This window comes from Pleuronectes platessa, chromosome 21 (assembly GCF_947347685.1).
Source record: "Pleuronectes platessa chromosome 21, fPlePla1.1, whole genome shotgun sequence".
In the NCBI taxonomy this organism is placed as follows: Eukaryota; Metazoa; Chordata; class Actinopteri; order Pleuronectiformes; family Pleuronectidae; genus Pleuronectes; species Pleuronectes platessa.
The window spans coordinates 16,491,716-16,519,414 of NC_070646.1; the positions used below are offsets into that span (position 1 = coordinate 16,491,716).

A 27,699-nucleotide genomic window follows, 5' to 3' on the forward strand; every position below is an offset into this window, starting at 1 on the left:
ATCTGAAGCACCTGGCAGCTGTTCTCCAGGCCTTACGAGAGGCTGGATTGACAGCCAACCCTGCAAAGTGCTCCCTCGCGTCGGAGGAGGCGAATTACCTGGGGTACACTGTCGGACGAGGAAACGTGAAACCCCAAGTCAAGAAGGTGGATGCAATGACAACCTGGCCCCAACCCCAGACCAAACGCCAGGTGAGAACATTTCTAGGGTTATTTGGGTATTACAGACAATTCATTCCTAACTTTGCCTCTTTAGCGGCCCCCTTACATGAAATGACAAGCAAAAGTGCATCCAACCGGGTGAAGTGGACGGAACAGACACAGCTGGCCTTCAACGCTTTGAAGAAAGCCCTCTGCAGCGAAACCGTGCTACACACCCCCGACTTTGACAAGAGGTTTGTACTTCAGACAGACGCGTCAGAGGTAGGCCTTGGGGCAGTCCTGTCCCAAATACATGATGGAAGTGAATACCCCATAACCTTTGTAAGCCGCAAACTGCTTCCCCATGAAAAGAATTATGCAACCATAGAAAAGGAGTGTCTAGCGGTTAAATGGGCAATAGAAAAACTAAGATATCACCTACTGGGCCGAGAGTTTACATTGGTCACTGACCACGCCCCATTGAAGTGGATGGCCCTCAACAAAGATAGGAATGCCAGAATAACCCGTTGGTTTCTACACCTACAGGACTTTAAGTTTACAGTGGAACACAGAGCTGGAAGGCTGCATGGGAACGCCGATGCCATGTCGAGAAGGGACGACTGCCTGTGGTCGGCCGTTCCACACCGTGGTTCAGAGCTGAGGAGGGGGGTATGTGAGGGCCCAGCCGGTGAGCAGTGCCCCACATGGCTGAGGACAGCCAGACAAGAGAGATCAAGGGGTGTGGTGTTGGATGGGCGGTACTACTCCACAGGATCACCATATGGAACTCCTCCCCTCCCAGGTGGCTCTGATTGTCCACAGGTGAAGGGAATCAGCCGGGCAATCAGGAGCCATCTTAAACCCCAAACAAAGAAGTGAGAGCGGCAGAGGAAAGAGACCAGACACTTACAGCAAAACACGATCAGGGTAAGAGGCCAGCCTGTCTACTCTCATGAAGAATAATGCTGTCTCTCTTGTTGGATCAGAAATAGCCCGACGGAGCCCCAGATGAAAACTGCCAACCAGGTGAAGATGTTTGAGTTACCTTTGGATGCCCTCCTCCCTTTTCCCCTCAAGTTATAAATAAAACCTTTTGTTATATTCACCACAACCCCTGCCTGTGACTGCGCTCTTTTCCGGTTTTGTATACCCACCAAAGCCAGGCTCCCACAGTACTTAGAGTGGATTTTGAATTACCTCCAGGCAAATTGGCAGTTTTGATAATTCCACCAAAGGTGCAGATGCACAATCAAATTTAATATTTTCTTATCAATGGAAACTGCTTGGTGTAGCAACAGTAAGCTAACGGTCAATTTAAATAGCTTCAGGCAATCATGTTGTGTTGCCCTTCAGTCGTTACAAAGGCCCAAAGAAGGAAACCAACATACCTGTCTGTCAGAGGAGTGATGACTAGTCGTGGCGTGTTGCCCAGGTATTCATACGAGTAGGTAAAGTTGGCATCACAGATGTTGACAAAACAATGCCCCTCCTTCTCGCCCCAGCAGTGTCTCAGCTGGGAGAGCCACACAAACGCCTGAGAATTGTCCACCTTAAAGAAAAAGAAAACTAATTTGTACCAAAGATTGATAAATTACCAAACATAACCAGTGCTTTTCCGCCTTCTAATTATGGTGGTGAGAAACCTTGCTTGAATAACTTGACAGCATTACACACTGGTAACATCTTCACGAAAAATGCTGCCGTCATGTCTGCATAAGAGTTTGTATACGGTATGTTCCTAACCAGATTTATGGCTTCCTGCTCACCTTCTGTACGATCATCTTGGCCACCACGTCTCGGGCGTGGACGTCAATAGTGCAGATGGTCATCACCTTCTGCCGATCGCCTGGCGTGAGCTGGCCAACCAGCATGGAGATAAGGGTGTTGAGCTGGGTCACCTGTTTCTTGAAGTACTCCTTCATGGCGTTTTCATAACCCTCCTCCAGTCGGATGAAAGCCATGCCGACGTCAGACGTCCACCAGATCTGAGAGCAGGTCAAGGCCACCTGAATCCGAGGCAACGAAAGGTATAAATAGAAGTGATGGATTTAATGTTGATGGATTGCTGTGTTCATGAATTTCTCCCGATCTATCCTTGTTTATAAATAATACTAAATAATCATCTAAATGTGAAACAAATGTAGGAACTGAGACAACAAAGCATATGGTCTCACAATATGCCCTTGTGTTTCATACATAAAACTGGCAACCCCTCGCCTTTAGAGCACAGAGTTTGTATGTGGGACAATTTGGACTGAGATGCAAAGTTAGTTCTTGACAACCAGGGCTGCTTTTGCTGATCAGTGTGAAAAGTCAACTTAAGTGAAGATGAGGCGGGCTGGGCATGTTTTAAGAGGTCTGGTCATCAATCTGTCGAGGGTGTAATTCCGACTAAAGACCAGTTTCTAATCTCAGCCCTACTTTGATGTTCTTAGTAAAATCGTGCCAACAGTGTCCAGCTGTCATCATCCACATGAGAGAAGATAAAAGGGTTGACATGGACATTTATGCCACCTTATTTCATCACCATGCCCTCGCTACAACAAGCTTGATGAAGAGGTTTATACTTCTTTGCACTAGCGAATCATTTCATTTCTAAATTAAGTGATTGGTCTATTTATTACCGTCCTGATAGGGCCACATATATTGAATATTTTCAGTTTTTCAAACAACACTATTTCTTGATGGGGACATGAAGAGATTTCAACAAATTCAGAGACAACTTAGCAACCCTACTCTACCATGTATTTTGCCATTCAGAGCATCAAATACTTACTTTTCCAAATAAAAAATATTTGCAAGAAGCGAAAAGTTTTCCATTAATATAGCACACCGATATCTGTAATTACACTGTTCAGAATACTCAACTCTGTGTATAAAGCGTTAGCCAGTGTATGGACTGGGTTGAGATGTCAATGGGAGACATAGTAGGGACTTTGGAACTGATCCATCAGATGTTGGAGAAGGTGACTAAATATAAAATCCCCAAAGTGAGTGTCGTCAGTTAAATCGATGCGTACTGAGCCTGTTTTTACCTGAGCAGGATAATCAAACAGCCACTGCTCTCTGGGTTTCTCCTCGTAGGCGATCACTGCCTCAGTCATCTCATGGCGAACTGTGTTGCGCATGGAGTCCATCACCCGGTTCAACCACACCTCCACCTTATACAAGACAGACACACACACACACACACACACACACACACACACACACACACACACACACACACACACACACACACACACACACACACACACACACAAAAAGAGGCCCATGAATACAAATATAGAAAAATATTGAATTGTCTGTAACGTAGGCACCAGACAATGCGGTCATTATTGACTGCATTACCGTAATGAGGTCATTAATAAGCATTAGTCAATGTGGACATAGGCAAATACTATGGGATGTAATGGAAAATTAATGGATTTATGGGCTTTGAGATGCAAAAACCCTGAGGGGTAATGACAGACTAAATTTAATAAATCTTCCTTATTGTGGGATATGATATCTGTATTTGCTACATATTTTCCTCAATGTCTTTCCATTACAGAAAATGGCAGGTAAGTGAATGTTCTAATCTATCGCCTAATAGAGACAAAGATAATGAGTCATTGGAAGTTGCGGCACCAACATTTTAAAGATGGAACAAAGTTTCCGGGTCTCTTTTACCTGTCCAGTGCAGTCACAGGGCTGATTAAAGGGGACGTACTCTTCCTCTTTGCTGGACATGCCCAGTCCAATCTTAGTGGGCTTCCCTTCTCCATCCTCTTCAAATCGCATCTTAGCCATGTTGTCGAACAGCTTAGACAGATGCCTTTGGACCTGAGCAAACACACAGACACATTAAGCTCGGGCTCGATTTACACTGAGCTCACGGCCTGACTGGTATTTTCTTTGCCGCTGCACAAATAACATTTCATTACTGTTTTTCAGAGTTCTTCATAGAAGGGCAGGACCTGTGTTCTGCTGCGTGTCTGCTAACTTCCTCTTAAAGAGATTTAGTGGCAAGTTGTGCTTTACAGTGATTTATTCCTACTAGCAGGAAATGCATAAGACAGTGTCCTGTTGATGGAGGTTGATGTGGGCTGCAAGACTATGAGTAACATTGCACCTGTGTGGGCACTGTGGGAACTACACAAGTCAACAGCATTCAGCAGGAGAGCCAAATGGTGCAGTGGAACAAGGTTTTAAAAACTGTTAAAAAGTAACTTGTAGAAAGTGCGGCATACAGTTTTTTTCTGACTCTGTGAACACATTGAAGCATAAAATTTGTTGCCAACCCCTCAGGCAAATATAAGTGAAGGCACCTGGTGTGGGTTGGTCCCATTAGACAGGATGTCCAGCAGATCAGCTGATGAGACGAAGTAGAATCTTGGGAAGGCAAGACGCTTGGTGTCCAGGTATTCTGCCAGAGCTTTTTCACAGAGAGATAGTCTGTAGAGAAATATACAGTCAGCGTATTTGTGAGACTGCCCCTGATAACAGACGTAGAAGAAACAGAAAGACGTCTTACCTGCTCTGCATGTCCTCAAGCGTAGCAAACAGCCCGGGTTTATTGGTGGCCTCCACCACATTGGGAGTTTGATGCAATGCGTTTGCAAGCTCTTTGAAGCTGGTGTCAATTTCATCGAAGCGCATGGAGTCCTGCAGAGGATTTCACAAGGGAACACGGTCAGGGGATTAGGTTCCCACAAGAGAGACGAGAGAATCACAGGTTTCATAGCAAACATCTGGGTTAAGCACAGCCCGAACATCAGGGGAGCAATTAAAATAGTTTTGTAATCTCAGCTCTTAAACTGGGAGTATGGGCTAATTAATGCATTCCTAATTAACAGCTATAACAGCCATGCTATCTGGGTTCATATGGCAACACAAGGGTTTAACCCTGCATGAATATGAGCTTCTCACTGATGTATACCTGAAATTTAGAGCTGTAAGTAATTGCGTGTGTGTGTGTGTGTGTGTGTGTGTGTGTGTGTGTGTATATGTATCTAATCAGTTTGTGGTGGGGTTTGTCTGTAACCTCAGGCAGCTGTTTGCGTATGTCCTCAGAGCCAATGAAGATGCTCTCTAGATGGGTCCACGTCCGCTGCACCTCGAACCAGATGGAGATGACAGAGTCGGCGATAGACAGTTTGGTCTGCCACGACGACACCTCCTCCAGGAAGTGCCCAATGTACTTGGACGTCATGAGGTTCTGCAGCTGGACCTGGTTGTCCTCCAGCGTCTCAATGAGCTCCTCGTCTGTGCGCAGCAGAGGCACCTGGGTGCGTTGGTGGGGCTCGTACTGGAACTGCATACCTGCGTGGGATCGATAAACTCAGTCGACTGGAAAAACTTTGCATTCTGGTTAAACAAGGTGTCCCTTTCCCATACCATTCCATGTGGTGTTGAGCTCTGCGAGAACTTTCTCCATCCCCATCTCTTTAACAGCTTTATCCACGATTCCTCTCACATCTTCTTCAAAGCAGTGCAAGTCGAGCTGCAGCAGGTCGGCCAGAGTGGTATCCTGCTCACAGAAAATGACATCAGTACTTGGGCTGCATTATGGCTGCATTACATAACCGGATAATATTAGTAACATATGACAGGTGAGCACAGGCTGTGATTGCTGGTTTCAGTTTAATAAGGGACAAGCACGCATAACTGCGTGGATGGTAAAGAAGTTATGGACCATAGGAAGAGCACCCAGTAGCGCCAGTGTTACAGGACCAATCTCAACATTTTGCAACACATAAGGAGGACGCCACGCCAGAGTTATGGGCTGTCAGACCCAGAAACATCTCCCTGACTACCTGAGTGAAATAACTAACCAGAAACAGGACTTACTCAAAAGAAACAAACAAAGCGAAACAATATAATATGTGCCAGGATGATGGAGGCTGTATATCTATTATATTACTATGAAAAAGTTGTTGGTACATTCAGAAACTGTGGACGGACATATTAGAATAGCCCCATGTTACATTTCACAGGCTGCAAGTATTACTCGTACAGTGGCATAGGTTAGAGCTCTGCACTGTAGCTGCTTGAGCTAACGTTAGCATAAGAGAGCCTTTAATATCTCATTTCACAGAAACGTTCATCCATCTATCATCTGTCCCGCTTATCCTTTGATAGTCATTTCAGAGACATGAAATGTACATGCTGTTTGATTGTTGAGATAAAAAATTAATCATCATTCAGCCCTGAGAAGTGCTGTGTAAAGCAGAGGAAAAGCCTGTCGTAAAGACCTTTAAAAACCTTGAAAAATATGGCTGCTCTTCACTTTTAAACCAAGTCCAGCAATGTTATAAATCCTTGCAACCAGTGGATAAATATTTATGGCGAGTGCCTAACAATTAAAAAGTTATTTAAAAAATGTGTGGGTACCACTCTTGTAACAGAGTTTGGTGGTAAAGACTTAAAAGTGAAGCAGGTCCAACTGTCCCCTGTTACTTTCCTTTTTTATAGTTTCAAATATTAAAATGTTTGGGTTGTGCATTAATAATTCAACAATAAACACATTCACCCAAAGCAATGAACAGAATTACAACAACAGAGTGCTCGTCTTGCGTATCTTTAAGAATAGATTGCGAACCTCATCCATGGTGAAGCGGACTCCAGTGGCGGCCATCAGCTGATGCCAGTGGCGGAGTCGTATGGCTGGGTTCTGGAGCTCCGCCACAGCCCGGAGGGAGACAAGGAGGTTTTTCACCCTGCTGTCGAGACCTGTGAAGGCGTCCCACGCTCTAACCTAGAAGGGCAGAGGGCAGGAATTAATTCAAGGACTTTTGAGAGGTTTTTTGCTTGGAGACACAATTTCAGGTTTAATTTCAATTTCATTCATTACCCTTAAAAATTAACTAAGTTGACATTTATTCAGTTACACATAGAGGCCTTGCTCAAGGGTACGCACACAGTTGCATAGAGAACATACCTCCGCCAAGGTGCTGCAACCTTAATTTCATTCAAGCTGCACCAAATGTCACACATTTATAAATATCAGTTCCCTAAATGTGCCTGATTCTTCTAGGAATTATTTCACAATGAGTTTGTTGAAGAGGCAAGTCTCCATCTGACTGACAGTATTACCTCCATGGAGGAGGTTAGGGTTTCATCCCTCTCGGTTCGATCTCTTTCTCCAACGTTGCAACGTTTTAGTTGATGAAAAAATCTGGCATGTTTAGGGGCCTGATACTGATATTGGGGTGTAAAGAGTGTAAACTTCCCCCCAATAAAATAAAGAGTAAGACAGAGAGGCAGCTTAAACTCTGACAGCATCTAGAATGATGGAATAATGTTCATATAAGGGTTCACTGAATGGTCAATTGCAGTTGCAAATGAATACTGTGTGCCTAATGGTGCACTGCCAGGCATTGCCTATTACTATTTTGTATACTTATGCTGATTCTTATTCTTCCGTACCCTCCAGATAGTTAAAGGATTTTACCAGGAAGCCCGAAAGGAGGCTGGATTTTCAAAATAAAACCCTCCAGATACTTACAGAATGTTACGAGGCAACCAGAAAGGAGGCTGGATTTTCAAAATAAAACCTTCAAGATAGTTACAGTATGTTACCAGGAAACCCGAGAGTAGGTTGGCTTTTCGAGATAAAACCCCCCAGATAGTTACAGGAATGTTACCAGGAAACTAGAAAGGAGGCTAGGTTTTCACAATAAAATCCCCCAGCTAGTGACTGGATGTTACCAGGAAACCCGAAAGGAGGCTGGATTTTCAAAATAAAACCCTCCAGATAGTTACAGAATGTTACCAGTAAACCCGAATAGAGGCTGGATTTTCGAAATAAAACCCCCCAGATAGTTACAGGAATGTTACCAGGAAACCCAAAAGGAGGCTGGATTTCAAATTTAAAAAAAACAGATAGTTACAGGGTGATATCAGGAAACCAAAAAGGAGGCTAATTTTTCTAAATAAAATCCCCTAGATAGTTACTTGATGTTACCAGGAAACCCTAAAGAAGGCTGGATTTTCTAAATAAAACCCTCCAGATAGTTACAGAATGTTACCAGGAAACCCAAATAGAGGCTGGATTTTCCAAATACAAACAATTTTCTACTTATTCATCTAAGATTAATTGTCCTCTTTTTCTCAACCTAGCACACTTTTCAACCTCTATACTACACTATGTTATACATCCTAGTCTTGCCCATTCCCTCCCCCTCACCTCTTTATCCAGGCCCCGTATATCTTTAGAGAAGCGTTTGCACTCCAGCTCCATGTCCTCCACCTGGACCTCTCTCCACAGAGTTGTCCTCCACGCAGCGATGCTAAAGTCCACGGTGGTTATCATGTCCCACAGCTCCTTCAGCAGGCCCACTTCACGCCTTGGGGATGAAGTGGACAGAGTGAACTCAACTGAATAATACTGCCTGTGAAATGCAGAAGACATACTCCCTTCAAATTTGGCACAGAATGTTTGCCTGCCAGCGTCTGGCTTTACCTGCATTGTCGGAGCTGTTTGAACTCTGAAACGTTGACCTCAAACAGGTTGGCAGACTTCACCAGAGACGCCATCACAGCCTCCCGCTCCTGGATCTGCCGATGGAAGGTGTCCAACATCTGGAAGGGGATCTTGCTGTCAAACCTGGTCAGATGCATGAGTGCACAGAAGCAACCGGCAAAACACACACACACACACACACACACACACACAAACACACATTTGCACAAGCCCAGTATAAATCAAGCTGCTTATGAACGGCTGCATGTGACCTCTATCCTCAAGTTTTAGTGACTCAAAGTATTTTTTTGAAGTTAACAGGCAATGATGCTGATTTTTAATAAGATTTACTGGCCAGTTCAACCAAACTGAACTTTGACGCCAAACATAGCAACCTCCCAGAAACATATCCAGAAAGTATCTGATTAATAGAAAGTTAAAGATATCATTTTACTTTTGAGAAAAATTTTAAATATACATTTTGTATCTTTGGATTCTGTAGTTATGGTGCAACATGGGTTTCAGTTGTCCTCACCTGAAAGGCCCATTTTTGCGAAAGTCCTCCCTGAAGGTGTGCTGCTCCACATCAAATGAAGCACATTTGCTACGCAGGCTAGAGACCTCTATGGCCTGCAGAGGCGCCACCTGCTGTTTAACTAACACCGTCTGCTTTCTCACATTGTTCCACTTTTCTGGCAACTCCTGCAGATGGACAGATAGATTTGATGCAGACAGAGCGAGATTAAGATGAAGAAAGAAAAATGAGGGGTGCAGGAGTGACAGATGATGAATGGCCAGGAGGAAGAGGATGGAACAGGAGCCGGCAAATGGAAGATGCAAAATAAAAGTAAAAGGAATGGTTCTGTCTACGCTAAAAGAAACAGATGGAAGAGTGAACACCAGCACTTACCTCTAACTGTTTGTAGACCACATCAGGCAGCTCCTGCTCATACACCTTCAGCAGAGTGATGGCTTCCTGCAGGGGCTCAAACATGGCGTCTGTGTTTTTTTGTCTTTCCTTTACAGCCAACAGGTGACCCATGATGTCCACCAGTCCATCGTAGTCACCCTCATTCACTTGTTGGCCCAGGCCATCCTTAGTCAAGCAGATAAACTGTTCCAGGTCTGACAGGCTGGAGAAGAAAGACTCTGATCATTTAAGCCGTTCATCAATTTTACAAGAGCTTTACTTGTCATGAGCAGCCCAACTGAAATCAGTCGTGACCCCACATGATGTCATCAGGGGTCATCTAAGTTCAGAAAAAGTGAAAACTAATTTTGAAAGGAAATCCTTCATTAAAAATTACAGCTTGAGAAACACAGGCATTGACCATGGACATGAAGAGAAAGTTATCCAATTGCTTTACAGAACATGGAGGATCCAGTACTTTGGAGCTTGAATCTTAAAGAGTAGAATATGTTAAACTCTAAAATGCTAAAAGACACTGGAAGTCATTGATCCACTTTAATAGCTTAAAATTCGAAGTTATATAAACAGGAGGATTTTCTTCTGATCTGGCCCTGATGTGCACACTGTATGAAAAGTAATCCATCTGTCATGAGCAAATGGTTTCACCCAACCAAGAAATGCTTACTTGAGGTTAAACCCCCAACTGTATGAAATATTGCCTCACCTGTTGGTTACATTGTCAATTAGGTGCTGTTTGAACATGAAGCTCCACTTTTTGATGATGTTGAGCAAGGCACTCTTCATGATGCGGCCATCCACCTTCATCCACCCATTGAACACATGCACTGCCTCCAGACCGTGCACCTCTTCGTAGATCTTCTCATACCTACAGGATGATGACAAACAGTTTTCATTCGGGTATATAAGGACTTAACATAGCCCCAAGGCTTATTTCACCTTATTTTCCAATCTTTTCTCTTAAAGTTCAGATGAACATAGGAATAACCAGAAATTCAAGAGCAAACACAAATAAGTGCTCACTCTCTGCTTCACCAATACTCACTTGTTTATCTCCTCCTTGAAGTCACCCAGGGTTGGTGGGCTCGCTGGGACTTCATCATCAGCATTAACCTCCATCTCATCGCTGGTGAGAAAGTGTCCGTACTGGAGGAACTGACGCATTAACTCCCTCCTATCATCCACGTACAGGAAGCTGTAGTGGTGCAGAGAGCTGCGGTACTCACAGCACGTAACCATGACGCCCTGCACACGTTCCATAAGGACTTGACGCATGTCAGCCAGGTCAGCTATGTCCTCCATGTCAGCCTGAAGAAAACGAATCACCAACATTTAGTCAGTAGAAGTGATATGCATTTAAGATATTACAACTTAAGGAAAATGACTGTGTATTGTAGATATTGGAGCTGAATCACAAACAACAGTACCTGGTAGTGGGGGAAGGGAATGTGCTGGGCGAGGCGTGGCACCAGTGAGGAGATTCTGAACACATCATTGATGAGGCTCTCCACCAACTCAAAGAAACCGTCCCCAGCTCCAGACTCCAGAGAGGGAGAGAACACCATGTCAGGAACCTTCAGGCTCAGCTGAGTCTCAAAAAGAGGGGGCACGCCAGGTATCTGGTCTGGAACCACAGGAAAAAAGTGGAAACTGTTAAAACAACACTGAAAGCTGTTCTCAAGTAAGTAAGCATCCTGGCCAGGGCCGGTCTTTCCTACAGGCGACATAGGCGGTTGCCTAGGGCGCCACTCAGAGGGGGGCGCCAAAAACTGCGCCGAGCAAAAAAAAATCAAATAATATATTATTTATTTTTTGCTAGGCAGAGTTTTTTGCGACCCCTTCTATATGTGGTATGGCCCAAACTATTGTATTTAATTACTTTGACAGTATTTTAAGTAGTTTCATTAGAGAAATCAGTAAATGACAGCAGCACTCAGGTGGAACGTTTGGCACGGGAGCAGTTGCACCCCGTCCTGTCTCTTTGGGGGTAACGTCCGCCAACCTGCCAGATGCAGTCTGGATGAGGAAGTGAATGCTCCATGTCTTTATTGCTGCTGCATTCATCCTGTATTCTACAGGTTAGTAGTGGGTGGGAGTCACCTACGTTAGCTCCTAAAGCTTCGCTTGATCACCACGGGTGTCATTGAGACATGTTGATGTTGTTTCGATTGTCTACTTAAACTGGTAAAAACTTAGAAACTCTGCTGGGCAGGGAGGGGAGACACTCGCGCACTAGGTGGGCGGGGCTACATTCGCCTGTATAGGTGTTTTTTTTAGCCAGAAGTGAAGCTTGCCTAGAGCGCCAAATGTGCTAGGGCCGGCCCTGATCCTGGCATCCTGCTTTGTCACATGGTATCTCCCATCTCCCTCTCCTCTTGAGTCACCTGTCAACACTGAGAAGTGATGAAGCTTTATTCTATGGATAATCTCATCTTCCTGCTAGATATTTCAGGGTCAGTTTGCCTTCAAAAAAGCTAACCCAAACAAGAAGAAGTACAGGGAGGGGAAGATGATGAAGTAGAAGCAAGGAGGAGATGACCTGGATACTGTAACAGGCTGGCAACGATTCACCACATCGTGAACCACGTTCCAATTCATCTAAACCCGTTGACAAAACTTGTGCCAGCAACCAGAAGTATTTCATGTCCACAGTCAATACAGGAAGACACCCAATCGACATCAAAAGCCCCGAGGACATGTTTTTGATTAGTGTTGAATGTTCTGATATTACATTTATGGTCGGCAACAAGATTTGAGGCTTTGAAATAAAAATAGTAAGATCACTACCGTACTACAGATACTATGGGCTCTCTTTTATATCCAAGCACATTGCATAATTTGTGTATTATTAAGTCTTTCATTTTGTGATTCAATTTTTCTGTTTACTTTTTCCTCATGAATGTCCTACCTGTGTTATCCAGGAAGAACTTGAGAGAGTTTTTGATACTGTTGAAGAATCCATCTATGACCATGTCATCCATGTACTCAACATAGGCCTTCCACTCCTCAGAAGATGGCTCAGCTCTGAACAGCTCCAGATTGCTCTAAGATGTGACGGAGAGTGACAAAGAGACAATAACCCAGACTTATATTAACATCATAGAATGACGAAATTGGAGCAAAACTCAAAGCCTATTTGGTATTTCACACAAACACAGAATAACATCTTTTATCTACCTTAAGCAGGAAGTGAATCTTTTCTCCTGAAGACCGGACCAGACTGTAAATCCTTTCCACCCTCTCAGCCCTGTCCTCCAGATTGAGCAGTGCATCTTTCTTGTCCTCCTTCCTGTTGAACATAGGGGTGGCCCAGGACCTCATGCAGCTTAAGATCTCCTCTACATTGTCTTTGGTTCTCTGGAGTTGGCTCTCCAGGTCACAGACAGAGTCTCGCACTTCCTGGATATACTGCCAAATACCTAGAGAGGGAAATATGACTGAGCAGTGAGAATGAGAGTGAATGAGAGTGTATGACTGAAATACTGGGACCACCTATAAAATGGGTTCTTCTTGTGTCCCATTTTTTCCTTCAGAAGACAACTTAACCTGCATAAGGAAAATAAATTTGACAACTGAGTTCTATCATCTCCAGCTGGGGAACCTCTGGAATGTGCTCTATAGCCCATGACACAATTCGATGATACATCTGTGTGCCTGCTCTGTGTCGATGCACTCACAGTGATGAAAAACGAAAATGTCTTCTGTGACATAAAGATAACTGGGACTGAGTTACCATTTCTATCATGATGTAAAAATGAAAAAGATAAAAAATCACCTAATTATATAAAATAATATATGAATAGATTATCCCGGGGAAAGAAAGCAAAAAAAGCATATAACCCAGAATGTTGACCTAACTATTCCTCAGAAGAATCAAAAACTTCTTTCTTTCAGCAAATTAACAGCTGCACAAGTGTTGAAACACAAACACAAAACCTTTGTTTGTAGCTGCCACCGTCACTGTGTAAGAATTTGCAGAAAAAGCACATTGCAATCGCTGCTTTATCACAGAGAAAGAATGCAGGTAGATGGCCAAGGTCATTGCATTAGACTCTAAACAATATATCTGTTGCACTATAGTCTTGTGTTAATACAGACCCTGTATTACAGGGGTAATTTCTCAATTATGCATCTGCTAGTATGATTAAAAAACCAGACCTTGGCTGTTCCAGTTCAGACTCTCCTCAGCGTTTTTCAGCTGAGCGTCGATGTCCCTGAGTTGGCCCAGCACCAGAGGATGTTCCACCTCGAGCACAGAGTGCATCACCTGCAGTCAAACAGTGGGAGAAAACAAAAAGGAAAAGAGGGATGTGATGTGATTCCGTGCTCCCATTAAGCGTTCACAGCAATATCATTTTAATAGAACCACCAGTGAAAGGCCAAACAAGAGCCCAGAGCAGCAAGACGGGTGTTGTCCTCATTAAAGTCACTGTTTCTGGATCCAAATATGTTGCTGAGACTTAATCTGACTTAAATCTTTTGCTACCAGGAGCAATGAAATGCTGTTTTTCCAAAATTGTGGCAGCTGTGACACATGTGGCTGAGCTGAGTTAATTACATGGTGATTGCGCTTATATTGTTTATGCTACTTTATTGCTATCAACAATTTTTGCCCTCTGCCCATTTTCTAATACTGCGACAAAACAGGATTTTGTAGCAGTATATGTTATGTTCTAATGTCTAAAGTCAGTAAGTGAATTCATACACACAATGTGCATCCTCAGTTGCATAGTTTGAGGATCATATTCAACTCTGTTTTTTTGTTTTAGCAGGGGAATTTCTTCAAATTAAACAAATGTTCACGAATAAAACATTAACTATTTAAATTCTGACGGTCAAGGTTCAAGCGAATTCTGATTTCACAGAAGACAATTCTTAATCAGAAATCATTCTTCAAGAATGAATGAATAATTATGACCCATTTTCTGACAATTATTGAATTTAAAAATGTGAAAAGGATAACTTTCATGAGTCTGAAAGGCAACATCACATTATAGCGCTTAGCTTAGTTTAGCTTATTTTCCTCACCAGTCAGTGTTAATGTTCATGTCTGGAGCTACTACTCTATAGTGCATGCATATTGATGAGGATGACATGAGAGGATGTGACATCAACAGCAGGACTTATATATTTCAACAAACTAATGGATGTTCCCGTCTCTACAGCACTGATGCTAGCATGTTTTAAAAAGCCTCAGACTACCATCTAGAGGTTGACATGTTTCCCCTGCTGCCAACTGTGAATCCACCTCATGCTCTGATATCACACTTTGTTTTCATCCGTGTGTACATTTCCTTGACGGCCTACAGCCTGATCGACACCAACCTTGTTGTATGCGCCAATGGTGAGCTCCAGGTTGGCAACATACTGCTGCAGCTGCCCCCTGGTGGTGTAGATCTGCATTGCAGTTTCAGGGATGGCCACAGTCTGACTGGCCTCCAAGTATTTCACCTCCCGCAGCAGAGATGACAGCTGAGGAAGAGGAAGACGGAGGCAGTGAGAAACATATCAACACATTCACAACTTGATGGTCAAATTAGATGTTGATCGGTGAAGGCAGCCACTGCTTAAAACCTTTACTTTTAAGCCCTGTGTCACAGTAAAAACATGAGGATCCAATACAACGGTTTTGGTGATGGTGGGAGAAAAGGATCCACTAGAGCTCAGATTAATGAGAGGTCAGTTAGAAACTCTTTAGGGTAGCATGGCCCAACATCACCCAACATCTTTAAATGAAAAATTGAAATACTTCTTAATGTGATAAATGTGCAGGGGAAACACAACTTTATTTAAGGAGTTATGCAGCTGTGGGCAAGTGTCTGACTCTTAGTGGAAGATGTTTAATGAAAGAGATTAGTTTGATATATACGACAAAACCAAAATAATATATCACTCAGAGCGTGTGCACAGTTTCTCAGGGTAAAAGGTTTAAAAACAGTGGCACCTCTTGAAGCCTCCCTCAGATCAGTTTTTAGAGCAAAGTGAATTAATGTAAAAACCTGCGGGCTGAAGTTGACTGAGATCAGCTTAGTGGCCGGGTCTCTGCTGATTAACGGCAGGTTCAGGTTGAACTGGGAGCTCTCGCTCACGGTCTCTGTCCATGTCTCATACAGACTGGTGGAGTATCTGGAATGGAAAACACAGAAAACAACACTTTATCTCAGTCAAACAGAAGTTATTATCACACAGAAATATACCCATTGTTTTTAAGCTTTCTGATAAGTGCAGGAATCTCTGTCCTTCTGACAGTGACTCTCAGGGCTCTGTGTGGAGAGATGAGCTTTAGTGAGGTTTAAAATGAACAGGTGAACAGCTCTTTGTGCAGCGGCAGTGTGAGCAAAAATGCCATGTAATGCCTTATTATGAATTGGTTTTGATAACAATGGCTAACATAAACAAACTCCGAGAGGGCAGCCGCGAGACAGGCTTTCTCTTTCTTCGACTTCCGACCAAATGTGCAACTGGAACGTTATCATCTCTGATTATTCAGGAGGGACATCATTCCAAAGCCGAGCTCCGAGGTGTAATTGAATGCAGCATTACTTTTCGAGTCTCAATAACGCAGGTCACTTTTATAGTTTCAGATAGAAAGCTGCAGCCAACATGACAGGCCAAACAAACAGCCCATTCCAAACAGGCAGGTTTACAACAAAACCTGCACTAGTTCCCATTAAAGGAATCTGTCTTTCATAAGGGCACAGGTAGGAAAACAACATAGAAATCAACCAAAGCAAATAAGAGGCTTGTGATTGAGACATTTCCCCCAAATCATCTGAGGTTGTAAACAGAATCAGACGCGTTATTTGCTTGTTCAAGGGCAGAGGGAAAGGCAGCAGTTCAGGAAGGTTACATGGAGGTGTGCAGGGGTAAGAGGAGGATAAACGTTGATTCATCTGCAAGAGGCCGGGAACAGACAGCATTTCAGGGCTCTGTACAGCTGTATCAATCTGTAAATAGTCGAGATTATGACGAGAACTTAAGTGTGCACTGTGTGCTCCTTATTGGATTTCTGCTGTGAGCTTCATTTCCTGATGGTGGCACCGCAGACGCAGAGGCAATCAAATGCCTCGGTCATGGCCATAAATCACACTGCATTTTGTCTGTGGGGGTAATGAGTGAGGATGCCCATTCTGTTCCTGACTGGAAAATGTATAATAATGGTGGCACTCACTCTCGACTGAGGCAATGATTATTACAACATAACAAGAGCTCTAATTTCTGATGGGAGTAAATTGAGGGCAAAGAACTGCTGTTGTTCATCATTCGAATACTGTGGGGGGGGGGGGGTCATCGAGTAAAGGAGTCATATTAAGTGTGTTGAGCAGTAAGAGTGGGTATCTGTCTGGCTGTGTGTGTGTAATAATGTGCATCATTCACAAAAGACCTTTTCACACACGCACACACATTTACATTACCATACTTGTAAGGACTCACTTATCTCTTTTCTGAGCTTGGTCTGAAATAGCTCTAACTTAACATTCATCCTCATCTTAGCTCTAACACAATATACTGACTGCTGATATTTTAAATTAAGATAATAATAATAATTTTTGCATATGCATAACATTTTCACTATAGTGTAATAGACAGGGCCCCATTTTGGAAACAGCATATTTTTCTATACCGGCTCATTTACACCCATAATCTGCCTGATCTGATTGTTGTGTTTTCTCTCTCTCTTGCTCTTTTCTTATTCCAACAGGAAGCAGCCAAGCAGACTGGAGATCATGCAGCAGATAGGATTCTATGGAGATTCTTCAGAAGCTTTGAATGCTCAGTCCATTCTGTCTCTTACTTATCTGGGCATTCCACACATAACTGATTAGTCCCTTAAGTTACAGCATTGATTTCTTTATGTAAATAATGATTTTTTTTTATTCCATAAGGTGTCCTCCCTCATAAGTCATTCATGTTTTGCGCTATCCCAAAAATATTTTGATATACACAGATCTTTTTGCGAGATTTAATTTCATTACGCTTTGATTCCCCTCAACAGACAGAATCTATATTTAATGGAGGTTGTACGTTTAGAGAATTCAGCTGTCAGCTTTTCACCCATGGCGAAACTACATCACTCTTGTTTTAGCCTCTTTACACTGGCTCCTAGTAAGTATTGGTATTGATGTTAAGAACTTATGCATAATATAATATTCTTATATATTTAGGCCTGGTTCAGGTCAGCCTTGAACCAGCTTCTAGTTCTACTGCTATAGGCCTAGAATGTCAGGCAACACATGGACAAATGGAGCTTCTCTTTCCTCCTCTCATTCTTCATCAAGTTAATGTCTCATTGATTCATGTTACTGACTATGTAGCTTTAATCAGCTGCCATGTGTAGAGTGCTTTATAACGTCATGCTGTGAAGACATTTCTACACAAGTGGAAAAATAAACATGCCCTCTCTCTCTCTCTTTTTGCCTCCAACATAATTCTGTTTGATTCCATACAAACAGAATTTTCTGACCTATGGGATGCTTTATCTTTCAGTTTTTGATGTTGGATATGGTCTAAAAGGCAATTCCTCACTTGGCATCAGTGAGTAGTGAAGGAACATATGGGATTATGGGAGTCCTGTGAAATAATCTGTGGAGCAGCGCCACAGTAATGAGAACATAAATCATGCTCGAAGCTGCGTGTCTACATGCTATTCCAAAGGGGCTGCTTTCATAAATGTTACACGCTCAACTATCAAAATCACAAACATGCAGGTTCAAAACTGAGTCTCTGTGAAGTGCCAGCCACAGAGGGAGCTAATATCTGAGTAATGTGATTATTGCAGTCCTGAAATATGCAACTCATTCTGTCACTGTCTATTCTGTTTAACCTCCCTTTCTGATCTTGTGTTCAGTGATACTTACATCCATGCCTGATGACAAGTGTTGTATTACAGGAAAATAACATCCACACTTACTTGTCCAACAGTTGCATCATCTCCTCATACTTGTCGATGACCTTGGCTCCTTCCTCAGACTCCAGACACCTGCAGAGAAGATGAAATCTGACAACCCATGCAACAATTGTAGCCAATACCTTCAGGGGCCAGTTTTCCACATCATCTTTTTGATGAGGCCTTTAAAACACCTTTACAAAAAGGTTATGAAGAGGAGCAGCTAGTGCAACAGATTCACATTTGGAAATGATGAACCACAAACGAATTCCATTTTGAATCTGTGTAGTTGGCAATGGGAGGAAAACTCACGGGCAGGAGAGTTGTCTGAATTTGGAGAACTGGGTCTGGATGCGCTTCTGTAGACTCTGGGCCCATCTCAGCCCGCCAGCTACTGGAGGCATATTCTTACTCACGACGGGCGAACCTGAGGAAGTCAAGTGTGTTTACTACAAAGGTTAATGGTGACTGAGATAAGAACCACACAATTTGCCTAACCCGAGCTACATGGTTTAACCTCCCGATCACTCTCCAGTTTGAGGGCCATCATTTTGTTGAAACTTTGCTCACTCTTGTCTCTGTAAAGTATTTGAAATGAAAATCGTAAAAATACAGGAAATTGTTCTCACCAAGCTCCTCTGCAAGCTGGATGTGTTTGTCATAGATGAGTTTACAGCAGTTCAGCTCCTTCTCAAACACAGTGACAAGGAGAGGGTATCGGCTCACAGCATCGGCTGCCACTAGGGGGCGTTCCAGCAAGCTACCAAACATATCCACCACCTGCAGACAACAGATTAGCAAAAGGGCTTTAGCACTCGTTTGTGACTGTGCTTGTGCATTTGTGAGAAAGAGACAGATTCAGTTCCTAGACCTTGAAGGTGGGCTCCAGTCCGGAGGCATCATCGAAAGCCAGACAGAAGATGGTTCCTAGTCGTCGCTCTATGTCATCCACCCTCAGATCGAACTTCTTCACATCTTCTTCAAACTCCTGCAGGGAACAAAAAGCACAGATACAGCGGCTGCCAAAAAAGCACCCAGCTTAGACTGCGACAGGCCGGCATATTCCTTTTCACATCTCACTGACTCAAAGCCATCCAGAGTGGAACACTGACTGGGTCTTACACGAAAAATAAATTACTTTTCTTGCCATTGCTCAGAAACATCTTGGTGAAGCAACTAAAGAGTATTGGAAAATAAATACTATTTATATAGAAAGCCAATTTGCTTCACAAACACATGACTGACCAGGTTGTACTGGTGTTTGCCTACTTGAATAAAAGAAGGATAAACTGAGAAGTATTCAGGGGTAAAAATCACACTTTAATAGTTGCCCTGCAAAACGTCTGCCTATTTTCCCCTGCTGGGATATAAGCTAAACCCCTGTACACCCAGTAATCCTCACACTCCGTACCGTATTGTTCAGGTCCAAGCAGTCATAGGGCTTCTCTGTGATGAATTTGTAAGTTTCTGCAAACTCTTGGTTGAGTTGCTCGACCTGCTGGCTGAGTGCACTGCCTCTGACAGCTCCAATCACCAATTTCTCCAGCTTTAACATGTCTAAAGCTGTTAACAGGATGTCCTATAGGGAGACAGTGAGAGGAAATTGAGGGCGATTGAGCTCAACTACAGTATCACTGAAGTGACTGCATCTTAATTCTCATGCCAAAAGTGCTGACCTTTGATTAAATACTCACCTTAATGGCGAGGATTCTCTTGATAAAGCAGTCAAATCTTGAGAAGACCAAAACCGGTGAAAAGTCCCAAGGCTTAACCAAGTTCCCGGCCCTCTGGTACTCGGCCAGATTGACCCTGCGGTCCTCGTAAGTGGTCCTGAAGAGCTGCAGGATCTCCAGGCACGTCTGCACCTTCAGGAGACTCTCAGAAACCTCTCCTTTCAGAATCTCATCTGGAACTAGAAACATCTGGGCCTGGTGTTGGAGAGGAGTAGCAGCTACAGTAAGTTTGGATTCCAACTCAAAGAGCCTCATCTCAATTATTTGCAATGGAATAGATTCTATTCAGACCAAAGCAGTCTTGAAGACGCCTGGGAGCAGGATCTTGGGTTGGAATTGTCAGGCAGGACGTGGGAGACTTTGCTGAGACTAGTTACCTCCTCATTATGTGCCAAATACAGACTTATACAATGGTAGCACTTATATCATATTCATTGCTCAAACGCTAGCTTAGCAAAACTATTTTCAGGCACAAGTGATGGATGGATTTGTTGTGGATTGTTTTGGACTTGTGCCCATCTAGATTTTGGCGAGTCAATTTGAAATCATTCAGAAACATATCTGGCGCGGACTTTTCCATTCCACTGTTTCCTAACAAAATCACATTGTTAGATACCTTGCACTCCTTAAATGGAAACTAACTCGCCACCTAACCTTACCACCTAACCATGTTAAAGCCCTGACACCTATTCCAGAAGATGGAGGTAACTAAAACAGCATCTAAGTTAATCTTTGTTTGGCTTACAATACAAATGTGATAAAGCATAAACACAGCATAATGCAACTCCCTATAGGTGACAATAAGCGACATCCTATATATTTGGCTGCAGTCGCACATCAGGCCCTTAAACATACTTGATTTCTTTCATCATTTATGCTAAAGCTAAGCCATTCATCCTCCTGGTACAAGCTCAAAACGTAAGAAATATATTGAAAGTGGTATCGATATTCTTATCCAACTCCTGGCAAGAAAGGAAAATAACCCTTTATTTTATAGTTAATTTTTATTATTATTTATTTATTTGCCTTTATTTAACCAGGTCGGTCCCGTTGAGATACAATGACCTCTTTTCCAAGGGAAGCCTGGCCAAGACAGCAGCATACAAAAAATGTCAACAGTCACAGACACACAAAAATCACATAACACAGATCAAATAAGATAAGTTCCCTGTTCCCTTAAGATAAGGCAACAGGACTAAAGCTCGGATTCCCACCAAAACAAGAACAAGTGCGGTATGAAGCCGCTCCAATTTCTCTCACACGAGTCTTCAAAGTTTCAAGGTTTATGAGCTCCTTTAACTTAAGAGTTTTTTGCAGTGCATTCCAAGCAGCAGGTGCAGCGAACTTAAAACAGTGCTTACCAAATTCAGTGTTTACTTTGGGCATAACTAATAAATAAAGCTCATTTGAACGTAAGCTGTAATTGCTCTGGGATTTAAAGATGTACTTACATAAGTAGTGGGGGAGCAGACCCAAGATAGCTTTATAAATAAAAATATGCCAATGTATAAGGTGGCGTGCTGCCAGAGATGGCCACTCAACTCGAGCATATAAGATGCAGCGGCGAGTGAGGGCTTTACAACCAGTGACAAACCTTAAGGCACCATGATATACAGTGTCTAGAGAGCGCAGACAGTTATCTGGGGCATTCATATACAAGAGATCACTGTAATCAAGTACAGGGAGGAAAGTGGTAGCAATCAACTTTTTTCTGGTAAAAAAAGAAAAACAAGATTTGTCACGGAAGAAGAATCCCAGTTTCACTCTTAATATTTTTACCAGATTTGCTACATGTGGTTTAAAAGAAAGTCGATCATCAATTAAAATGCCGAGATACTTGTAACAGTTCACAAGTTCAATTTCATACCCTTGCAATGACAAAATGCTGGGTGGAGACACAGGCACTTTTCTGCCATTGGAAAATATCAACAGTTTGGTTTTGGCGGCATTCAAGACAAGTCTTAGTTCAATGAGCTGATTTTCCACAAGGTTAAAAGCAATTTGTAAGTTGCCAAGGGCTTCGGCAAGAGTGGTGCCACAACAGTATATAACTGTGTCATCAGCATAAAAATGAAATTTGGCATTTTGGACGTTACTGCCCAATGTATTTACATAAATAACAAACAGAATCGGGCCAAGAACTGAGCCCTGTGGCACACCAGTAGAGACATTTAGCAGTGTGGATGAGCTGCCTTCAAAACAAACACATTGTTTTCTATTAGACAGATAATTATTAGACCAGCCAACAGCCTGCTCAGATAAACCTATATCAAGCAGGCGTTGCTTCAGAATGGAATGATCCACTGTGTCAAAGGCCTTAGAAAGGTCAACAAAGAGAGCTGTGCACACTTTCTTTTGATCCAGCCAGTCTATTATATCATTAGTGAGTTTGAGTGAGGCTGTAGTTGTGCTGTGTTGTTTCCTAAAGCCGGATTGATATTATTTTTAAACTAGTGCAGTTCACGTTCTAAACATATCTGTGTGGACTTGGATGTTGGCTTGGCCTGTGGTAATGCTCCAGAGTTTACTTCTTACTTCTACTCCTCAAACACACCAACAATATACTTTCACCTTTTTATTGTTTGCGTGCTGTACGTGGTTGGTGCAGTCTATGGTGCAGAGTGAAGTTCGAAAACGTTGTGTTAATCCTACTTGGTTTATGTCCCGCCCCCATTGCCTCCTTCAGAGTGCTGGAAGCATGTTTATTCAATTTGTATTCATATGGAATTCATCACAAGGGTTTAAGTAGGTAGATAACTTTGATAGCCTATGTCACACCAGCTGACACACGGACATCATGGGTAGGATATGTTTTCCAGGAAGGACTGAAGTAAATTGAGACTGCACTATGTAAACCGCTGTGTCACATCACTGTCCCAGGATACACAGTTCAAAAAGAGAGAGAGAGGAACTTTGGAGGGGCTGGTGAAAACTTTTGTCAAATACCACGCTAGAGGGTTAATCCAACACTGCTGGCTTGTTAGACTTTCCTGGGAAAACGTTTCTGATGCACTGTGCATTTTTAGCAGCAAATTACTTTTCTGTCCACTAAACTGAACACAGAGGAACTGAGCTGGACAGAAAAAAGCTTTTCTAACCCACAGAAAGTGACACTATATCAACCATCCCCCAAAAAACTAGCACTCACTTACTTTGTGCTGAAAGGTGACCTCTTACAATTACAGGTCAGAAACACAACGTTGATGACTAATTAGCAACAACGATAGTTATTTGAGCCCGAATATTATATTGGTTGGCCTTTCACAGACATATCACTGCTGGCGTTTATCTTTTATCATTGTACAGAATAAATAATGTAAAAATGATTATTATTTTACATTTGATGTAAAAAGAAAACAAATATCAAATTTTTTTTAATGTATTTTATGTTTTTGTAATTTAAGTTTTATATATTTTGTTGTATTTAAGTTGCCTTATATTTATAATAAAGGCTATGTTTGAATTACAATAATATCAAGCTTCATATTCATTGGCTGATAAATCGATGCTGGTAATCTTTTACTCCCTAATTACTATTACTACCAAATATCCATGTTACAGCTCAAATCTTTACAACAATAATAAAACAAAGAAAAGTATAACTGCTGCTGACCTGCTGTATGAGGAGGTTGCAGGTCTCCTGCAACAGAAGGATGAGGCGTTGTGGTGTGTTGTAGTGTCTGGAGTTGGCCCACACCAGGCATACTGTGTGCATCAAAGGCCCAATCTGACGTCTGATTTCAGGAAACTCCATGCTCTCCATGTCCTCAAACAGGCCCTTGAGGGGCATCAAGTAGATGCTGATGTCCTTCGCTTCTTCCAAGGCTGGCAAGTGAAAATGTGATCAAAGTCAGTTAAACCACAACGTGTTAAAAAGAAGATAAATCATCTCAAATCATGCCTCAACCAGATAAACGCCACACCTCAGAGACCCAAGATTAATTACATGTTTCTCTCAGGTAAGATGTACAGATTCATTACCTGCAGAAACATTCAGTTGCATGTTTGTAAAAGCAGGGAAATAGCTGCTCTCCGCAGCCTCCAACAGCTTCCCCATCTTATTCACTTCAGAGGATGTTAACTGGGAATGGATACCCTCCATATCTGCATATCTTCAAGTGGGAAAAAGAAAGTCACATTTGTAGACAAACACTGGATTGTTGCAGCATCTATTTAAAAAAGTTTTTAGACCTGTGATTTATTAAGTTGGGTGTAAACTCTACTGACAAAAAGTAACAGTTTAGGGTCATTAACTTACTTTGATTTACTGTGCTTGAATTATACAGGCATAGAGGGCTTGTGTTTCAGAATTAAAATATTGAATGCACTTTAAATTGATTTGGGGGTAGGGGTGATCTGACTATGCTAACCTAATCAAAGTATAATCATTAAGAGAAACATTAGCAGTGTGGTTTATTATGTAAATTGGTGTGCATTGTGTTTTTGTTGAGTGTACTTCTACCTTTAAATGGAGCTTGTGAGCTACATTGTGAGAAGTTGTGTACACAGTGTTTGGCATTTAAGTGGTTAGGACATGAAAACACAGCTGCTAGGCAACAGCAACATGGTTGCTAATGTAAACATTATTGTTTGAGTCTCAAAGCTCTAGCATCTAACACGTAAGTAAGCCAACAGGCATGCAAATACAAAGGCATCGCAACAAAGGGAATCACGGCTTTTTCGTCAGAGCTATCATAAAATTCCGCAACAAAAATTAAAATATATTAACTTTTTATTCAACAGAAAAATAAATTCATGGTCTCTGCTGTTTCTGAAAATTAGTTATTTTATCACCATGTTAAGTTTGAATGCATTAAGAGTCGGTGCCACCAGATCAGAAAACAGATGAGGGCTGCTGCACACAAGAGGATTTTTAACTCATGACCGATTTAAAAAATGTGGGAGATGAGAAACATAATGACAGATTTAACCGATTTTTAATCTTCAGAACACACAATCTGGGTGACGTGGCAAGAAAGTCAGACCACACACTTGCAGTTTACAGGAAAAAATTTCACAGTGACAATTCCAGAGGCGTTTTGCAAACAACTTTTACGTGCATTAACTCCACCTTCTGAGCTGGAGTGTGGAACATTTACTTGATTAAACGTGAAAGAAAAACAAACATGGAGGAGGACTAACATCCTGTGCTCTGTTTGTCTACAATTATGGAGGCAGTCATGGCTGAGAAGGCGTATATATATTTTGAAGCGCGAGCGGGAAATGTTTTTAGTCACAACTGTACAAGTACCTAACATCTGGTTGGTGACACTTCCCGGTCAATGCACTCTCCCGTTCGCTCTCCCTCGCTATTGTGGGTTTTTGTCATAGTATATTTGTATTCTTACGAGATGAGGTTCCAACTGGATCGCTAACGATACAAATATGTTTTGAAACCCCAAACTTATTTGCGCAGATATCTGCACAGAGTGACCTCCAGTCGGGAACGCCCCCATGATTATTTGAAGGAGCAAATCGGGTCTAGAAGTTTTTCAAGTTGTAATCCTGCTACGTTTGTATAAAAAGAAGAGAGAACCAAATTGCTTTTGTCCCTTGACAGCGCACGTGTACTCTGAAAATCTAAATCAGCAAAAAATATGGAAAAAACAAACAACTTTGAGGTCCTAGAAGGACATTGTTTTATTTACACACAATCTCACCCCTGGACCAAGTGGAGCTGAGGAGCTGCCAGCCCAGTGGATACTTTGTGTCTGTAATAACTGAGGTGCTGACCTGTTCTTCCAGAAGAGCAGCTCTGTTTCAGGTGTGGGGTTTTTGCCTTCCAGCAGATCCCCAGAGGAGTCTATCTTCAGTACAGCAGCGATCTGACGGCTCCACTCGATCACTGCTGACTCCAAGGAGTGGATGATGCACCTTTCCACCATTCCCCCCCTGTGTGGGTTCATAAACCATTAGAATGTGCAAGTAGGAGAAATGATGCATTGACACAAACCTTTATTTCCCAGCTGTTTGTTTACCTTTTGCCAATCTCCAGGGCGGCTTGCTCCACTCTCTCGAAGTCCATGGGGAGGGGCAACAGAGTCTTGCCTTGGACTTGGCCTGACACCACAAACACATCGTTCTTGAGGGAGTGGACGTTGCGCACGACTTCCTCAGACACGACCTGTGGCCATTCAGTGTGGTTGCTCCTGTTCGAGAGCAGCGGGACCAGCAGCTGTGGACATGTAAGGAAATAAGAGTTTTTAAGTATAGAAACATATTTGCAGTTTCAATTTTGTATTAATATTGAATGTACCACATGTCCAAATTGTACCAAACTCCACACTGCGCTTCCCTACGCCATTAGGTTGCCAGCAAATTAGATAAACAGTTTGCGAGATATGCGTTCCACATACTGACAGACGTTTGTGGAATTAGTATAAAAAGACGGTGCAAATGGGAAATATGGTGGGTTTTGGCTTCATATCTGGATAGTTAGAGGAGGGGGGAGTCTTTCAAATATATACTTATATCTGTGATGACTGTAGTACTTATACACGGTACTGGATCAAATGTACTTGGATGACTGACTTGGAGTGATGTACAAACTTCAGAGTCACTTCATGAAGTCAGACACACTGCTCACCTCAACTACGGCGGAGAAGTGCTCCAGCGGGTCGGGGGACATGTCTCCGCAGGTCAAATTGTCCCTCATGGTCTCCGCGGTGAGCGCGCTGTTTCCCCGCTTCACGAAGTACACCGCCTTGGTTCTGGGCGGCGCGGCGGAGAAGCCGGCGGCGGCCTGGAGCGTCCCGCCGCCGGTCAAACCCACCACGAGGCTCCGCTGCTCGGCGCTCTCCAGGAAGTCCCGCAGCACCTGGCGGTTCTCCTCGCCGGAGACACATTTCTGCCACTTGTCCTGTTTGACTTTGAGGGACTTCAGCACGAAGTCGGCGATGAAGAGCAGCCGCCGGTCCTCGACAGGTGGCTCCTCCATGTTGGCTCCTCGGTCCCCGGTGAGTGCCTGAACTGATTGTGTCTCGGTCTCCATGGCAACGCAGCTCAGACCCGGCCGTTGACAGTGAAGGAGGAGGACCTGGATCTGACCCTGGATCAGCGCTGACCTCCGACTGTTGCTCCCCCATCACACTTCAGTCTGAGGGCAACAATGGAGACTCATGATCTCACCATTGTGAGACCTCCTCTCAGAAAATGTCTGCTCAGAGTTATACTTCATTTCAATAATCAATCGTATTTATACAGCAACTTTCCTTCATAAAAAATGCAGCTGAAAATAGACATTACAATCAAATCAAAGACATGAAATAAGAGAGCAACAAGAACACGTTTGCAATAAAAACTCAAATTTAGGATAAAAATCTGCAAAAGATATGAAATAAGTGAAAGAAATAGATGTTACTGGACTTCCGGCGGCGCCATGTTTAGGTAGGACGCAAAAGTTCGAGCTCTGCTGATTAACCAACTTACCAAACCGATATTTGAACAAAACTCAGCAAAAACATGTCTAACGACACCACAAAGAAGAGCGCTAACGACAAACTCACCAGATATCAGTTTAGACACAAAGGAGAGGAAAAATCGTCGGAACCAGCGGATGCTAACAA

General features: G+C 42.8%; 1 protein-coding gene across 1 annotated transcript in view; it reads right to left on the minus strand.

Annotated features, from left to right (window-relative positions):
• Positions 1-27,125, minus strand: part of LOC128427308 (dynein axonemal heavy chain 9) — a 116,868-nt gene extending 89,743 nt beyond the window's left edge. The window contains exons 1-32 of the mRNA XM_053414395.1: positions 26,721-27,125; positions 26,113-26,309; positions 25,868-26,026; positions 24,116-24,246; positions 23,748-23,959; positions 20,096-20,329; positions 19,813-19,980; positions 19,273-19,389; positions 19,031-19,181; positions 18,714-18,828; positions 18,426-18,494; positions 15,514-15,640; positions 14,840-14,986; positions 13,673-13,781; positions 12,692-12,933; positions 12,423-12,558; positions 10,942-11,138; positions 10,560-10,822; positions 10,221-10,382; positions 9,497-9,719; positions 9,122-9,288; positions 8,587-8,730; positions 8,311-8,470; positions 6,724-6,879; positions 5,520-5,652; positions 5,167-5,444; positions 4,657-4,787; positions 4,451-4,577; positions 3,813-3,965; positions 3,176-3,301; positions 1,907-2,146; positions 1,529-1,689 (exon numbers count right to left, since the gene is read on the minus strand). Coding sequence (XP_053270370.1) covers positions 1,529-1,689; positions 1,907-2,146; positions 3,176-3,301; positions 3,813-3,965; positions 4,451-4,577; positions 4,657-4,787; positions 5,167-5,444; positions 5,520-5,652; positions 6,724-6,879; positions 8,311-8,470; positions 8,587-8,730; positions 9,122-9,288; positions 9,497-9,719; positions 10,221-10,382; positions 10,560-10,822; positions 10,942-11,138; positions 12,423-12,558; positions 12,692-12,933; positions 13,673-13,781; positions 14,840-14,986; positions 15,514-15,640; positions 18,426-18,494; positions 18,714-18,828; positions 19,031-19,181; positions 19,273-19,389; positions 19,813-19,980; positions 20,096-20,329; positions 23,748-23,959; positions 24,116-24,246; positions 25,868-26,026; positions 26,113-26,309; positions 26,721-27,125 — 5,540 coding nt within the window. The remainder of the gene's footprint in view (positions 1-1,528; positions 1,690-1,906; positions 2,147-3,175; positions 3,302-3,812; positions 3,966-4,450; positions 4,578-4,656; positions 4,788-5,166; positions 5,445-5,519; positions 5,653-6,723; positions 6,880-8,310; positions 8,471-8,586; positions 8,731-9,121; positions 9,289-9,496; positions 9,720-10,220; positions 10,383-10,559; positions 10,823-10,941; positions 11,139-12,422; positions 12,559-12,691; positions 12,934-13,672; positions 13,782-14,839; positions 14,987-15,513; positions 15,641-18,425; positions 18,495-18,713; positions 18,829-19,030; positions 19,182-19,272; positions 19,390-19,812; positions 19,981-20,095; positions 20,330-23,747; positions 23,960-24,115; positions 24,247-25,867; positions 26,027-26,112; positions 26,310-26,720) is intronic.
• Between the last annotated feature and the right edge of the window lie 574 nt (positions 27,126-27,699).